Below are 17,765 nucleotides of genomic sequence, written 5' to 3'. Positions count from 1 at the left end.
GCTGGTTGAAGTGGATTTAATTTCCTAGTTTATAAGCTGCATCTTTATTTTAAATNTAAAAATTGAATATTTGTCATATTGTCATTGCTTGAAAGAGGGCTTGGTGGGGTAGGTACGTTTGAGAAACCGGCTCGAGATACACTTTTTGTTATATTCCATGGAATGCTCTTAACATCCCGATAGCAATGAATATCTTAGTGCTTTGACAAAAAATCCATTAAAAAATGTCATCTGTGGAAGCCGTGGTACTGTAAAAAGCACAACCAATCATTATAGCCGCCCCGACTAAAATAACTGGATGGCCTACCTGCCTGTCAGCCTTCCATCGGTGCACAAATTTATCTCGTGCCCTCATTGGTCATGTGCGCGTTCGTGTGTGTTGGAGGAGGGGCTCTGTAAGGAAGTGGCAGATTTTTTCCGGCTCTGTATTACTATTTTCAGCGCACTCGAGCTAGTTTCTCCAAAATTACCTACCCCACCTTTAAGTTGTCTGTTATGCAATAAATACAAATAACCTTTGGGTTGCCAGGTTGGAGGAAATCCTTTTCGAACTCCCGACTTTTTTATATAAATTAATGAGGTAATCGGTTTGTAAGAATAAGGTTTCTATGACCTCTTATCTCCTGGAGAATAACTGAGGAACATCAGGACCTATATCAACTCAGTAACATATTATCTTATAAAACCTTCAAACTAGATGCTAGTGACATTAAATTACGTTAAATATTAATAAGGCCATAAATTAAACATTTCAAATCATAAATCAAGGGTAAATTGCATTTACACACATTGTTGAAACGAAGGTCAGTTTTTAAAATGAGTTGTTCAGGCCAAATGTAAGAGCTAACGTTAAGCTAGTTAGCATGCTAAATTAGTTGGACACAAACAATTAATATTTGTGCTAGTTTGCGCCTTTTCCAATGCCATGCTTTAGCCGTTGGCTAACATTAATCTCATGTGCTTGTTTATTACACATTGAAACACGTTTCATTCTTAAAATGTACATAACTGAGCTGAGCTACTTTAACATAGTACAGGCTAATTCATGTTGCTTTAATTGAGCTAAACACAGTAAAGTTAGCATGATTACATTATTTTAAATTGTACTTTACCAAAAGCTTGTAATTCAATGAATTTATGTTATATTATTTGACCTTTGTTTCACACTGCAGCAAACCATCATGCTGGAGGGTGTTAATTTTCATGTTAGGTGGGAACAATTATTTGGGAGAAACGACTGAAGACATCAGAAGTACAATGGCCGATGATCTGTAGATGCAGGCTAGAGGTAGAGGACTCATCACAGACAGGTGGACTTCAAACCTGATGAGATGTAGCCATGTAGCCCACAATGGCAGGCAATTGCAAAAATGTTATGTATATTGCAGCACTTACACTGAACTAAGTGAACTGGAAGAGGTTTCCTGCAATTTGTCTGTAGGCCTACTTAAAATCTAGTTGATTTAGCTTTAATAATTTAATTCATGTTTTTATTACATGGTTTATAGGCCTATGCCAATAATGTCAAAGAAAAGGATAATCTGTTTCTATATTTATGTTAATGTTATGACACATAATAGCCTGGTCTAATCAATAACTGTAACCTAGGTACAGGGGTGAGAGGAGTTCAATAGGGTTTCTTTATTGAATAGCTATCAGAATAATGAATTTCAAAGACTAAATAAACCTATTAATTTGAACTGGGAAATTTAGCAAACTGTAATTATTATCTTGAACAAAATGAACGAACACTGAGCATACCGGTTCTTTTGATTTGTAATGGTCTATAAAACCTAAACATTTTAAAGAGATGGCTGCATTTATAAATGGCACAGCAAAACATAAATGTATTCTAATAACCCATTCCTTAATAATAAAAAAACAACCTTAATAACCCCATCACTAAATTAAATAGATCAGACAGCTATGGTCCACCCTGAAACCAAGAAAACAAACTGTTTTTTTATTTGACTTTTTATTCGCTTGATCATTTTCTCCAACCCAAAGACAAGAATACACAGCATAAATTGAAAATATCCCATTTAATAGTTTACAACTTTTCATCTTTAATCATCATTTCATACTTTCAGTCTGACATACACACTCACCTTGAAGCCATGGAACTGAGATTCAGTTCAACATGTCAAAGTTGACTGAAAGAAGTGAACCTCATGCCTTCACCCTCCCCCAACAAATCAGACACTATATTGTTTTACAGTCAGGACAGGCCGGGGGAGTTACAAACAGATTTTGTTTTCAAAATACAATGGATGCACTTTTTTTGATTCAACAGGGAAAGTGAACATGGGTGGCAATACATATGCTCTCCCAAGCCCTTTACACACTGATTAAGCCATAAAAAAGAAAATTAAGTATCCAATTATCCAAATCACGGATGTGCATTTTCATCATTCTTAAAAACAATAACAGCATTGTGAGCACTATTTGAACAACTTCCTATTGTACATGTTAGTACTGACCCATGAATCTGGTGTGACAGACTTTATAATTCGAACTTTTCTTGCATTTCAAAAAAGAGTCTCAGGTCAAGTGTAGAAATGACGTTATTTACACTGGTTTTCACATGCAGCTCAGAAGCTGAAAGTTGAAATTGCAGCCAAAAATCATGTCCTATCTAGATAAAAGACATGTCGCAGGCTATCACGCTCTTATCAAGCATGATTATTTTCTGTTTCGCAATCATTCTCACACACACACACACACTCACACACACACACACACACACGCTGATCACACCGCTGATGGGTATTTGTTTCCGTTTCTTTTCTTCCTTTTGAGTTACAATTGTCCAAAGCACTTATGTTGGGTTCATTATTTCCATTTGTACATTTAGAAACTGCATGGATTTACGGTATCATTGCAAGAGCTGATCAGATGTGATTAACATGGATACATACTTGTTGAAGAAGACAATACAAACAACACCAACCAAAACATTCAGGATTAGATGTATGAAACTTCCTTTTCCATCTGTTTTGCACAGCTCCCCCTTGTGGTTTTTAGCTTGTAGCACAGGCTTGTTTTGGGGCTGGTAAAGCAGCACACTAATAACACAAAATCAAAAAGGTAGTAACAAAAAAACAACAATCCATTGCCTTCCTCTCTCATACCCTGCCATGATTAACCGCCATGTGAAGTTGAATTTAAAATAAGGGCTCAGACATGATGCGTTACAGTTCCTCCTGCAGTGAGTACAAAGAGAAACTGAAAGGTCTGTCACGCAGAAGCAAATAACATCAGTGAGAAGAGAGTAATAAAAGAAAGCGATGAGAAAGCCAGGTACTGTTCAGACCCAGACATGGAAAGGACACTGCTGCTCCAACATACACATCTTAAACCACTTAGCATATAATACAACTTCAACCAGCTCCTTTTCAGACGAAACTCGTCAATTGAAATCTACTGACCAAACTGGGAAAAATAAATCAGTGAGGTTAGAATTCTCCTAGAGTGGCATTACTTGAAACACAATGCTTTTAGAAAAAGTGCTGGACATGGCAGACAACAAGGTTACCAGGCAACCACGACAGCTTTCATGCCAGAACCACAGGGCATCAGTTCACAAAATATTTTGTAGGTCGAGGGGAGTTTGATAGTTGAACTTGTCAAGAGTGCAGAACACTAAACAACACATTAGACCCAAAGAAAGAGTTACATCGAGAGAAGAAACCTGCTCCTCTTCGCAGGAGGGCGTGGATACATGAGGCGTTTAGGGGCAGGGAAGCAGATGAAGGTGCCACTTCTGCTGCTGTGCAACACTGTGCTTAGGTTTCTCAGTAGTACAGTACATCGTTCAGACAACATCTGTTACGATAGATCTTCCCTCATTTCAATATCCAACAGAACCCCGACAAGCAGCCTACCATCTTTGTAAAAGAAGTAAAGATGACACATCCGATCATGAATGAAGTAGGAAGAATAGTAAATTAAATGCAGCTCAATTGCATCCTTTTAAGGTTCTTTTTGTACATATATGCATACAATTATACTTCCTAGCTAATCTTTTAAGTCTTCATGTGGGTTTTATTTAATTTGATCAGCTTTTGTTTGTTTTACAACTATATACAATGTACAGGCAGCAGATCATATATCTTTAACAATGAGAGAGCGATGATACAGGGAAGTCTTTATAGACTAATGGTGACTAGATTAATTTAGACAGTATACATTGTGAATAATTGGTAATTTTAGAAAATGGTATCTAAAAAAATGATGAAAGATAGTACAAGAGACAAAATTGTAAAAGCCCTCAATATATACAGAAAAAAAGCCAATATAGCATTTGTCAACAGAAAAACTGAAATAATTTCCTCCATATACACATATCATAGCTCAAAAATATTTCCAAAGCTAATAGTCTCTCTGATTTGGTCACAGACGTAAGGAGATAGTGAAGCATAGTGAAAAGAAGTATACAGCCTGATTGAACATCTGAGGATCTCAACACAGCATCGCAGGGCTGCTGGTCTGAAGTAATGACATGAATAACTAACATTAGTTTCTCATGCAGATGCTCCCCTTGATTACAATGTATGACTAAACAAAGCTGTCAACCCAATACAAGTGAAAGTGAACAGAAAGAGATAACATTGTGAGGTATTAAGGTTACTGTCCACGACAGCATGGTCAGAATTCTGATTTGAAGACGAGAGAACTGTTAGGAACAGTCACCACAGAACGACCCGTCACAGTACCTCTCCAAGTGACGCAAACTCACACTTCAACATGTGTCTGACGGGGGACCTTAATGATATTACACTTCAGTACTTTATACTGGTTTACAAACACTTCGATGGCAGCCTATCAAATGTTTACATCTATGTAGCTGCCATAATCTTTGAGATTTGCTTTAGGATTTTTATCAATATCATCCAACAGGCATTTCTAATGGAAAGTCTGCCACACAGTATAGCAATCAAGATTGTGTAGCTATAATTATGTTTTTTTGTCAAATAGACATCAAGGTAGTCCAGTATAAGTTGGTGACTGATTATAACCTAATGATGAGACAAAGGAGTGAAAAGGTTTAACTTATTATATGAGGTGATTCAAAATCAAAATCATCAAGACCATTTCCCTCCGATCGAAAACACGATCAGCGCACAAGCGGACTTACAAACGAAGCTCAAACAGAACTCAATAGTTCATGGGCTTTTATCTAGCAAAGTCAGAAAGGCACATCACTTTGATATCAGGCATAAATAATTAAGTCAAATTACTGCAGAAATAAAACATACTTCACAAAAATAGTGCCATTAAGATGAACATCCTTAAAGAAGACAGCCATGAGAAAGAAGACTTGAGGGGGAAAAGCATTCAGTGCATGTAACTACATTCATAACAGGCTTCATTTACATGTATGTGCATGGTGACTAAGCTCAACCAGGAGAAACACATCTGAAATGTATCGGAAGAGACAAACGCAGGACAAGTTTATACGCAGATTTTAAACACAAAGGCGATCAGCTTATCTTCAGATACATTTCAGATCTGGATGAAATCCATCCTAATGAATAAACCTCCCCAAACTATGCAAAGCAATTAACCGTAGGATGTATTATACAGATCTTTAACTAAAAGCTACAGATGAGATGATTTCAGGAGCGCCGTGTGGGAAAAGCTGGAGCATGTTCTCTGAAAAACCAGCCGCAGGTGATCAAAGCGGGCATGTTGGATGTGTTTATGCTCTTATCATTGTGACAAAACAAATGTAGACTGCTTCCTATAGAAACATAGGATAAAGACGCCTACTACCAGAACCTGAAGTTCCCCTCCAAGCTCGAGTCAGGTGTGATGTGATCCTACAAATGCTCAAACATGCTTTAAGCAAATTAATGTAATTCAAAATGAATACAACTCTGACAAGTTATATCACTGATGGTGCGTAGAGGGGTTACAACTGCACTAAGTAGACCTTTCAAAGCGTTTTCTGCTGCCATCATATGTACTGAAAGGAAAGCCAATCATAAATACCAATGGAGCAAAATGCTTCAACTGCATTGGAGCTAAATTATAAATTAAAACTATGGTTACTGCAGTGCTCATAGTGGACAACATGTTTTCTCTACAGTGACTTGAGAGGAGAAGTGTGCCACAGTAGATGGTGTGCATGTGTGCTTTTGTGTGTGGTAATGCTTTTGGGCAGAGGGTGTATTACTACACAAAAGACATCATGGAAACCAATTAAGAAAGAAAAAAAGAGAAAGTTCAGTGATTGATATGTTTTCCCAATTAATCTGGTGAAGTCAATAGGGTCTTCGTAACATCTGTATCTCTCTCCTGTGTTAGATGCTCTGCTGTTTCCCATGCAACTGGAGGGCAGCTGACTGCAGTGACGTCACAGGGGGGTCCGTCGGAAGAAAGGAGGGAGGTGAAAGAAAAATCTTTTTCATAGTTCCCTTGGTGGGGGGCTTTTAGGAGCAACAGAAGCAGCTCATCACTGCCAGGACTGAGGGGGGAAGTTATTAACCTCAGCCAGGTCTTGCACGGGCGAGCCTTTGAGGGTATACGTCAGCTTGATCCGCATTCGTAGCTGTTGCTGAAATGTGGTGAGGGGGATCATGTTTATAAAATGTTTTGCAAATCATTTGACACTGGCACTTGTCTTAAACATATTCTAAATGTTCTTCAAAAGGACAACAAAATGAACCAAACTAAAAAGCAGGACAAACTCACCTTCTGTGGGTTGAGCACTCTGATGACCTGTGTGACAGTTCCCTGGTTGAGTGCTGGGACAACGTTACTGCTAGGGGAGAGGAGCTGCAGCTGGAATGTCTGACAAACAAATACGAGACATTATGTTAGATGAAAATATCATGACACCCCATGGACTCTTACAGGAGCAGAAGGAGGGATGCTCACAGTGCGCGTATGTGTGTCTATGTGAGGGCTGGGCGATATAAAGAACATCTAATATTACAATATTTTTTTTTATCAAATGCCTCAATATCGAACATGCTAAATTATCTAAACCCTCTACAGCCAGGAGACAAATGCTGTCAGAAAAAATATATGGTATCAACATGGTCTGTCAGACGATGGATCACTCATTTTATCATCATTCAGCGTTTTATTGCATTAGCACCTTCTGTCCACTGTGGTACAACTAACACACTTTTGTCCCGTAAATTAAGAAAAAAATCAAACCACTTTACTGTAATTAGGGCTGCTCGATTATGGCAAAAATCATAATCTCGATTATTTGGGTCAATAATTGTAATTGCGATTATTAAATGCGATTATTCATTGACTTCGAAAACATACATTTATTGAAAAAAAAAAAATGTGAACTATATGTTTTTAACAGTTGACTACCCTGAACTTTAAGTATAATTCAACTGAAAAACCCAAAAAAAAAAATTTATTTAAAAAAAAAAGAAAGAAAAAAAAAGTAATAATAATCGTTTTATTTCGATTACGTTGTTTTCGTAATCGTTGCAAGCCATAATCGTAATCGCGATTAAAATACGATTAATTGAGCAGCCCTAACTGTAATGCAGGAAAAGACGACACTTAAGATATAACGATATCCAAAATCGTATTAAAACATTGATTGAAAGCGTTCAAAAGTGATGAGTTTCAAGCTTAAATGACTCAATTATGTAAATGATGAAATTGGAAGGATTAAGCGAAATAAACTTCACTGTTTCTGATGATCTATCATGGCTGCCAGATCTCACCAACAAACACATCTCAAGCTGATCTTTCTCTCTAGACAAACAGACTCAGGGTGGTGCTGTTGCCAAATGTGGGATTTGTAGAATGATTTTGAATGTTTTATAATTTCATGTGTCTTATTTAAAACAACTTAATCTGGTGTAAATTCTACACTTCACCATTATGCATTTGAGCGTTTTGAAATGCAGCCACTTAACATCAATGTCACAATGTGCCCGCTTACCTTTGGTACTGCAGCCTGAAAAACAAACTCTGTCATGTCCGCGTCTGCCGAGTTGGAAGCATGGATGGTGATGACGGCGACGTTTGGATTGGGATTAGCTCTCTCAAATGTGAAGTCTATTTTTAGGCCGTTCTTGTTGTATGCCGTCATCGGAGGAATAGCTGTGTGGAGATTTCAGAGAAACAGACCATCAAGAGATGTAGAAATACAAAATCTAACATTTCAATAGACGTCTTATGGCAATCCAAGGAAAGAAACACACAAAAAGTGATTTTGTACACAAGGACAAAAACACAGACTTCCATCTAATTGGGAGCAGATGGGGAATGGGGGTAACAGACTCTCACCTGCAGTTGGTATGTCATTAAACAGGGGCTGAGAGGAGAGGCCGTCCAGGAGGAAAGAGGGTTGGGAGGAGGGAACAGAAGGAGCTGGGGTTGGGCCACCTGGAGAGTGGGGACATCCACACACATGGGTTTTGGTTCACTTTTTCATACCAAAAGGAGACAGTGTCAGCACTAAGTCACTGCTGAAACGGAGCAGGCACATGTTGGACATCAAAAAAGAGAGAATCCTACCACTTAGTGAGAGGTCGCCCAGGAGGTCCAGCAGCTCTCCTCCAGCTGAGGCAGGCTTGGTGGGCATGGTGGTCTGGATGACTGGCAAATCATTACCACCCAGCAGGTCTAATAAATCATTAGCCTGAGGAACAAAACAAACATGTCAACATCATTAAATACCTGCAGTATCTATGTTTACTCTATAACACATAATTAATCATTATCAATAGACTTGCATTCATTATTTTCAAATTTCATCTAAACCATTTAAAAATCTTTACAGTCAAATTACTTCACAGTAAGGATCAAGTGAACTTTTTTTTGTTTGCCAAAAACAGCTCATGGTTAAAAGTATTCTGTTCATTCCAAACAAAGAAGTGTATGGTCCTTAATATTCCCCCTAAATAAGGTATTTAAAACTGCCCTCACCTGATTGGCTGGCTGGGTGACAGGTGGTAGATGTTTCGTTTCCACAACAGAGGGCTCCGTCTCCCCGTTTGTCTGCACAATCTCTGTGGGGCCATTAGTAGCAGTTTTCTCCATAATGGGCATTCGCTCGAGGAGAGCTGGCCTGAAGTCAGGGAAAAGGCAAAGAGTAAGCAGAGAGAAAAACTGGAGAAGAATCCTTATCTACTGCACTATATTGGATCTGTGAGGATGTGGGAGTAATGCAGTTTTACCTCATGTGGTCGTATTTCTTGAAAAGAGCGTTGTACTCCACAGCTCGCTGCTGTAGCTCCACATCGATGCTACTGCCATATATTGAGACCACCTTCTTGATCCGGCTGAAATAAAAATAAAATGTGAAAGGTTAGAAAAGAGGAAAAGTAGCATGTGAACTTTTTTTTTACCTTAGCACCCAAATGTCTAAGAGGCCATTACTCACTTAACACTGCTGAAGCGAGTAGACAGCTTCATGATGGCGGTGAGGGAGTAACCCCGAGTCACAGGTGTGGACAGGTTGGACACCAGGAGGCCTTCCAGCACGTCCAGGACCTCATCCTCAGTCACCTTTCATCAAAAGGAAGAGAAGAAAGGAACATCTGGTGACCTAGTGTTTGAGGTTCCTGAATAGTTTGGTCTTTAATATGTGCGCGTGTGTGTTTTTGTGCTACGTGAGGGATGGGCAATCAAGATATTCCAATATATTTGACCAAATACCTAAAAAATCTATATTGTGACAATATTGTTGATAATTATCTAAACTCCATACAGTCAGGAGAAAAATGCTGTCAGAAAAAAATATATGGTATCAACATGGTCTGTCAGACGATGGATCACTCATTTTATCATCATACAGCATTGTATTGCATTAGCATCTTCTGTCCACTGCCGCACAACAAACACACTTTTTTCCGGTAAATTAAATCACTTTACTATAATGCAGGAAAGTATGACACGATATCGAAAATCGTACACAATATCTAGTCTCATATCACAACACTGGTTAAATATCCTAGTCCATGTGTGTGTGTACGTGTGTGTGCGTGTGTGTGTGTGTACGTGTGTACGTGTGTGAACAGGATTCTCTCTCTCTTGTACCTGGATGGGCTCCTCCTCCTCACACTGTCCAGACACGAGCAGGTCTCCGTACTCCCCTATGCACCAGGACGCCACCTGCACCAGAGGTTGCTACAGAACACACAGAAACACAATTACACTCTGCTGCGCTCTTAGGCTAGTGTGTCTATATGAATCAAAGAGATGTAACCAAATCTAATCATAACCCAAACCACAGCTGCACTGACCTGGGAGATGTCGTCCAGCAGTGCTTTGTAGAGTCTCTGCACTGTGTAGGCATGCATCTCCACGCTGTTGGTGATGAGCTGGATGAGGTTGGGAACAGAATCGTCTCGCACGTAGCTCCCTGCCTGTAAGGATTACCACACATATTGTAATGAACAATGCTAAAAGATGTCTAATACCAGTTTTTATGAGGTACTCAAGGTAAATACTTATTATTATTATCCATGCTGAGAATCAATTACAAGCAACAATCAAAGGCATTACAGTGTGGGTGTAATACGTACTGTTGTCAGGACTCTCATAATGGTGTCTATGTGCCATCTTTTCGAAGGGGCATACCTGTAACACAAATTAAACAATAATTAGTTGCAGCAAAGCACTGAAGAATAATCCTGAACATGCTAAATTATCAAAACTCTCTACAGACAGGAGACAAAAGCTGTCAGAAAAAAAAAATGGTATCATCACGGTCTGTCAGACGATGGATCACTCATTTTATCATCATTCAGCATCCATTCTTTTCTTGGTCCTTGACGATGTCAATTTCAATCAATGTACGAGAGACATGCGATTTGTTTTCATTCTACGACTGCAGCCGAGGTCACACTGGATGTGAACCCAATTATGACAAAGCAGCTGAGCACAGGTTTAATGTGTGGTGAAGTCTGTGTGTCAGTGTCCGTACTTCTCTGCAGCTAGAAAGACTCCTGATGCGCAGTCTGCTTTGAATTCCGGGTCACAGGAGTCCAGGAAGTAGAGCAGCTCCTTCATCATGCCCCTGATGTTGTTCCCGTTCACCAGAGCAAAGCTCAGCTCCATTGCACGTCTACACAACAATGAAAAGTAGACAAAGGTCAGAAACAACCAGGGTAACTATGAATACAAATGGCATTGTAAATGAAGTAATGGGTGGACTTGAGACTCACCTCTTGATGGACACATCCAGGTCTTTTAAACAATCCACAATGGTGCTCCGATGCCTCTGCACTGCATTGTGGTCCGTCTGTACCGTCTTTAGTAGAGATGTCAATGCCACGTATCTGGAAGGGCAATTTCATTCAAATGTGAATAAAGGCTTTTTGGAGGACTCGATGTACAAGGTCAGCTTCTGAAAGCACACGAATTACCTTATATTTTTGTCATTGTTAAGAAGGAAGCGACCGAGTATGTTAATGGCCAAGACCTGGAAGATAAAAGGCATTTAGGCAAAAGAAAAGTCTATTTAAGCTCATTTGAAGCTTTCCTTTATATGAATTTCACTCACCCTCAGTCCACTTTCCGACTTGATGTCCATTATGGTCAGTACAGTCTCGTAGAGAATCGCATTGCCTACATTTTTACTCGTCTCTGTGTTCGTTGCAACCTGTCAATACAAACACCACACATTGTCAAGAGAACACTCTCTCTAGGAAGCTTTTGGCCCAAAACAGATGATGTGTAATCCTAACCTGTGCAAGAATGTCATTCATCGCTTCACTGGAGTCGTCATCACCCTTGCCTAAAATCCGCAGTAGTCTCAATATCCGCACCTAAGGGGGAAAAACACAGTACAATACCGTCAGTTCAATTGCCAAATGTAATTCACTTTATTGATCCCCAAAAAGGTCAATTCTGGTCTCACAAGCACAACTCGCCTGTTTAAAATGTAGGTGTGCGATTATACAATTCAATAAACTGCTAAATCCCTGTTTATTAAAAATGTATCCACACCAATATAAGGACATTTTTAGCACTTTTGATGATAAAACAGGTTAAAACATTCCTTTACTCTGATACTTCTGAGAGAGGCCTTATCACAAGTTCTGATCATGGTTGCTCATGGTATGGCACAAGCATCGAGCCAATCCAACAGTCTACAGCTCAGGGTACTTGTCTGAAGAAAGAAAGGTTTACCTGCAGGAAAGGGTCGCTTATTCCTGACACATCATGCTCAGGAGAGTATCCCGACATGATGAGGTTCTTCAGGATTCTCACCAACTGTGGAACCAGCTACAAAAGACAACAGAAAGGAAAGGTATCACAGTAGTTTTTTTTTAAAAAGTCTATCAGATTTCATACTTTGTCTTTTCAACATATAACATTGTCTTCATTCGATTTCAAGGTAATTAGTTTGTGATTGGTAGCGGCAGCCAGTCATATGAAGAGCAAAGGGTTTAAAATGTTTGCCTTTTTAAGTAGAATAATAATGTTGAGTCTACATTTTTTTGTATCTCTACAAGTCAAGGTTAGGTGATTTAATCAAAACAAATAGGTTAGAAGATTTCAAGTCTCTAAGTAAACAAAGGTATATTTAAAAACGAGATTTTGATTCAATGCAGACAAAAGCAAAATGATATAGAAAACATCCCGTCCGTTTTAAGTTCTGCCCTTTGTAAACGGTTTTCAAAATGCAACCTAAGAAAAGCACGATGGGAAACAGACTGCTGGTTTATTAAGCTTTAAAATCTGAATATTATGCGTCTGGTGACAAAACTTTCTCGACTGGATTATTTTGGAACACTAATGATAATCCTCTAGTGTGAGTAAGACGACAAACAAGCAACCCAAAATGCCAAAGTGGTGACTTAAAGACATTTTCTGACACGACAAATAGGCTATACTCTAACAGTGACACAGATACAGTGGGAATCATCTGTTTCTGGTGAAAACACCTGTGGCAATCATGTGAAAACACACCACCCAATTGCTTTCAAAACAGTGATCAAATGAGTTGCAGATTAGGTTCAAATGACACTGAAAATAATAGTGGGAAATGTATCCGACAAATGGACCATAAGATTATTTTACAATATTCAAAACACTGACATAGTATAATGAACACTTTACAAATTGGAAATTCAAATTATAAATTAAAAACACAACATGAAATTACTCAACACAAATTAGGTTACGTCTGAGTGTGAGGGGTGATTACTATTCACAGCATGCACCAGCTATGAGATCAGAATGTACTCTTACCTTCTCATTCTAACACAATGCAGGAATTGTAACAAAGACAAATGACAGAAAAAATATGAGGTAGATGTTAGGGAGGGGAAACTGGAAATCATTCACTTTCAGAGAGCTTAAAATAATGTTAAGATCATGAGCATGAGGGGTGGTGCTTCTGGCACAGTTTTACACCTAGAGGAGGAAAGGGGACAGCAGCAGTTGAGATACAAGAGGAAAAGACAGTGGTAGGAGATCAAAGATTGAGACATACTTTGAATGTAGAGAAAATAACCTGGAGCGCGAACCAAGCCTCACAAGTTTAACATGTTTCTTATTAAGCTTAGCTAGACCAAAAGGAAATGTGTGCGCAAAAGGAGAATGAAATGTGACGTGAGCTTAAGACGAATGCATACGTTTCTAGTCTGTTATCCTTTGGGTGAGATCATCTGTTAATACCTTTCTGAAGTGGGACAGCATGTCAGGACTTCTTTCACACATCTCCGTCAGGAGGACAACTGACGTATGGAGAACACCTGGGGAATAGACAGAGTTAGAAAAACATGTTAAAAATCCCCCATTTCTTCTGAGTATTCCAACATAAAAACCCAAGGGATCATGTTGGTGGGTGCCACTGTTAGGTCAATTAGAAACAAAATTGATACGATAGGGCCAGCTTTAGAAGTTAGTTGTGAGAGAAGTAGAAGTAGTTGGAAGGCTTATAAGTTGCTAGGTGATGTGTTGTGACAAAACTTTGGCCAGGTTCAACTTTGTTGCAGGAGCCCTCCGCGCTGGCAACCCTGCTGAGTCAATGCAGTGTTCTCATTGAAATGAGTCAACATGCTCCAGTACTGCCGCTCAGTGCTTTTCTCGGTCTGAACACAGGCGTGATGGCAACAATATAGTCCGTTTTAAACAACGTCTACGTACTGTGTGCCCATATCAGTCAAGAGGTAATCTGCCATGCTGCGATTAAGATTTGACTTCCACACATTACAAATCATGTACCAGGCTTTTTTTCTTACTTCGTGTATCAAGATCCATGCTAACAAATTGCACAGCAGCCAAGATGTCAAACAGTATGATGTACTAGCATACATATGATTAACCGCCGGGGACATCAGGTGGCAGCACCATACATCTTAAATATCTCACACAGGCTAATCATTTCGCAGTGACGTGTTCTGAATGTTACAAGGTTGAAAACTCATCCTCAGCTCTGAAGCCACAGATCCCACTCATAAATATGTCTGACAACAGTTTTAAACTCATAGCGGCTGTTTGACATTTTCTAAGTAGAAAATGATGTTATTTATTTCTAAATGTAATCCACATCATTGGTTTGTGTGTTGGTATTAAAGTGAATGCTAATTATATAAACGTATGATACGTGGTCTAGTATAAATATCAGTGCTCGACATTAAGGACTGCCCGATGGCCCGGGGCCATCTAGTATTTAGCTCGGGCCATGAAGCCTCACCTGCTGGTTGCCCGATCGGGCAATCTATTATACCAGTATCATGCAGCTCGCGGATCCAGTAATGAGTGACCCGACAGTAAAACTAAACATATCTATAACTAGTTTAGGTAGTTTGAGAGGTAATTAAAATGGCTACGTGTGATATTCTAACCTGAAGTGTGTGTTTTGTTCCGCTCAACGCTGCATGTGATCATGCAGAGCTGCGTGTCGACTCGTCAGCAGCAGCTGATCTCTCTCTCTCCCGTCAGATTAGACTTCACTCGCGTTTATGTCCATATCGATCAGATCCAGCTAGTTTTAGCTAATGATATGACTACCTGCTTATTAAAAGACACCGTGACCTAAACAATAAGTGTCGCTATGCAACTGGGTGAGGCCACAAAGTATAGAGCAGCATTATGCATTTGTTTACATGCCCACCGGAACCCCGAGGCATTAGCAACAGATCAACGCACAATCAACCCATACAGCACATCTCTTTCTCCACATTAAGTGTTACACATTAGAATTGACTACTCTTGTCTGTCACATACTCTTCTTGTCTGTCACATAAGTGGCGCAACTGAAGCGGTATTGCGCTAAAGGGAAATTATTTTGACCGGACATTTTGACCGAAGAGATTTAGATTTGCTTGCTAACGGGAACTCTGACGTCGCCATTGTGTGTGCTTCGCGGATGCACTCGGCTGCTCGGGTCTGCTCGGTCAGCTTCTGGATGAGGAGGCATTCCTTCGACCAACTTACAGTAGATAACATTACAAACATTTTTAACAGGGGCCATAATAGCGTAAATAATGTTTGTTTTGGCAGTTATAACTGCATGTAATGTTTTCTACTGTTTTACATCTGGGAAGGCATTTGCCTTCATCAGATGGAAAGTGTCTTGACCAACAACTTAAGTATTTATTATAGCTATGCAGGACATGCAAGCGAGCAAACACAAACAAGTGAAATGAAGAATACAATTGAAATTGTAATATTGTGGTGGTTCATCTTATAATTCAGTCTAGAGAATGCACCAGACAGCATCCAAACCCTTCGTGCGTCATTTCGTCCGCGCGCATTTTTCAGGGCAATCTCTATTGGGCTCAGGGCCATCTGTAAATTAGCTTAGATGGCCCACAGGGCCATCTCCCAAAATCCTCAATGTCATGCACTGAATATACATCTTTACAAATCCAACATGTTGATGGATTATCAGTTTGTATTTGGCAATTTAGCTTGGCACATGTTTGTGTATCTCATGGCCATGTCACACCATCCTGCATGTGAAGTAGAGACACCATTGATCTACACAATAAGCTAAAGAAATGCTTCTAAAGAAATCTACTGCATTGCCACACAATGACAAAGAAGTGATTTCAGTACCATTACAAAAGATCTTTTCCTGTGAGATACTGTACTGAATCTCTTCCCTAAGTGGGGTACACATCAGCCCCAGAGTGTATGACAGACTCATTAATCCCTCTCTCCTCTGCAAAGGACACCACAGAAAGGACACTCGCTGTCCAGGTGTTCTGAGCAAAGCACCTTGAGTGAGTGGCAGGGAAAAGGACAGCGTCTGCCTTCCTGTCGGACAGGCACATTTCCTCACTGGCCAGAAACTGCATCCTGACAAACCGTTCACACTTACCATGGTTTTTCTCACTCAGCAGGTTTTTTGTGGCTGGAAGGAACATTTCCATAAGTTCTGGAACCTTCCTGATGACGTGAACCGCACACAACGCCGCCTGGGAACAAATATTTAGACACAAGACACTCAATGAGGAAAACATGGGACACACTGTTTCACTCTTTTTAGCATACATGTCCACACAGTTATTGTAGAATAGTGGACCGCACATTTTAACAGTTTAAGTATTCATACAAACATGCCAACAATGACGCTTACTTTTTTCCTCAAGTACGAGTTGGATGTTTTGAGCAGCTTCTCTACCTCCCCGGCCAGATCGCGGCACATTTCTGAGGAACCCATGCAGCCCAGAGTGCACAGCGCCAGACCCTGGACGTATTGTGTGCTGTGATTCAAGTCACTGTGTGGAGAGAAGAGATGATAAATGAGCCATGGACACAAAGAAATAAAGATAAAAGATGATTGTTTATGACAGGTCCAGCAGCAGGCAAGGAGGATTGTGGGGTTTGTAAATTGCATTCACCTTACGATTTAAAACACAGGTTACGAATTTTATCTTTAATTATTTTGCATTTCTAAAAAACATGTTTAGCAGCAAAATGTAAAAATATATTTACGAAGGATTTTGCCTTCACTTACTTCTTAATGCAATTTGTCATTAGTAGGTGGACATCCTGCCTCTCGTCCAACAGCAGCATAGCTCCCAAATAACCTATTCGTTTGTCGGTGAACTTCTGGGATGCGATCAGCTTCAGGCACTCCAGCTGGAAGTCAAGTCATCATGTTACAACACATTCCACAGGTATAAGCTTCCTCCATCAATGTTTGCCCATCGCCCAGTCATCCTCGTTCCATCAGTCAACATACCTGCCCAAAGTGTGCCGGGTAGCCCAACATGTGCATATAAAGTAGCTTTGCCACATTTCTGCAACGGTATGTATTGTCTTCCTCTCTGAAGGACGAGCGGATAGCAGCGCACTCTTTCTGGATCATCTCACGCTCCTCTGCCTGGGTCCTTGCTGTCCGGATAGTCCGGATCAGCTCCCGCAGTCTGATCGGAGCTGGCATTCTCTGGGAAACAACAAGAAAAGATACAGGTTGGCACATTGCATTAGGGTTGGCACTAAACCACAACAAAACGGATAAGCTACACAAATAGGGAAAATTACTATATTTTTGATTGCGGACCAATTGTACATGTTATGGTCATTAAGTTATTGCTGTGGATGTAAATGTACACAGTATCTGGTTAACAGCAGAATCCAGATTTATCCCAAATACAGTATTTCTTATGTGCATGTAGACTGTTACAAGTTAAAATAAAAAAATCGAAGTGTCCTTTGGAAAACAACCCAACTCCTTAAAACACCAAAGGCAAACGATTTGATTAGCATTTGTTATTGGAGGCAAACATAACTATTCCTTTTAGCGCTGAAATTCTAAATAGTATTCAAAGTGCAGAGGGAAGGCGAGTGGCAGCTGAAATGACATTCCCTCG

At 39.8% G+C, this 17,765-nt stretch overlaps 1 protein-coding gene across 4 annotated transcripts in view; it reads right to left on the bottom strand.

The window, feature by feature from the left end:
* Positions 1-2,027: 2,027 nt before the first annotated feature.
* ap1g1 (adaptor related protein complex 1 subunit gamma 1) overlaps positions 2,028-17,765 on the bottom strand; it is a 21,049-nt gene continuing 5,311 nt past the window's right edge. For 2 of the 4 annotated variants that reach the window (XM_010788014.1, XM_010788015.1), the window contains exons 2-24: positions 17,135-17,338; positions 16,907-17,031; positions 16,526-16,667; positions 16,268-16,364; positions 13,615-13,691; positions 13,186-13,194; positions 12,121-12,216; positions 11,676-11,756; positions 11,492-11,590; positions 11,355-11,410; positions 11,154-11,267; positions 10,913-11,053; positions 10,512-10,566; positions 10,230-10,352; positions 10,024-10,113; positions 9,368-9,492; positions 9,162-9,266; positions 8,911-9,052; positions 8,500-8,623; positions 8,269-8,367; positions 7,922-8,082; positions 6,697-6,795; positions 2,028-6,559 (exon numbers count right to left, since the gene is read on the bottom strand). In XM_010788014.1, coding sequence (XP_010786316.1) covers positions 6,458-6,559; positions 6,697-6,795; positions 7,922-8,082; positions 8,269-8,367; positions 8,500-8,623; positions 8,911-9,052; positions 9,162-9,266; positions 9,368-9,492; positions 10,024-10,113; positions 10,230-10,352; positions 10,512-10,566; positions 10,913-11,053; positions 11,154-11,267; positions 11,355-11,410; positions 11,492-11,590; positions 11,676-11,756; positions 12,121-12,216; positions 13,186-13,194; positions 13,615-13,691; positions 16,268-16,364; positions 16,526-16,667; positions 16,907-17,031; positions 17,135-17,335 — 2,463 coding nt within the window. In that variant the 5' untranslated portion in view covers positions 17,336-17,338 and the 3' untranslated portion in view covers positions 2,028-6,457. The remainder of the gene's footprint in view (positions 6,560-6,696; positions 6,796-7,921; positions 8,083-8,268; positions 8,368-8,499; positions 8,624-8,910; positions 9,053-9,161; positions 9,267-9,367; positions 9,493-10,023; positions 10,114-10,229; positions 10,353-10,511; positions 10,567-10,912; positions 11,054-11,153; positions 11,268-11,354; positions 11,411-11,491; positions 11,591-11,675; positions 11,757-12,120; positions 12,217-13,185; positions 13,195-13,614; positions 13,692-16,267; positions 16,365-16,525; positions 16,668-16,906; positions 17,032-17,134; positions 17,339-17,765) is intronic. The other 2 variants (XM_010788017.1, XM_010788018.1) reach the window with 2 other exon arrangements.

The sequence above is a fragment of the Notothenia coriiceps genome, unplaced genomic scaffold, assembly GCF_000735185.1.
Source record: "Notothenia coriiceps isolate Sejong01 unplaced genomic scaffold, NC01 NC01_scaffold00031495, whole genome shotgun sequence".
Taxonomy (NCBI): Eukaryota; Metazoa; Chordata; class Actinopteri; order Perciformes; family Nototheniidae; genus Notothenia; species Notothenia coriiceps.
Note: the sequence above shows the minus strand (reverse complement) of the source record. Positions and strands in the feature narration are given on the sequence as shown.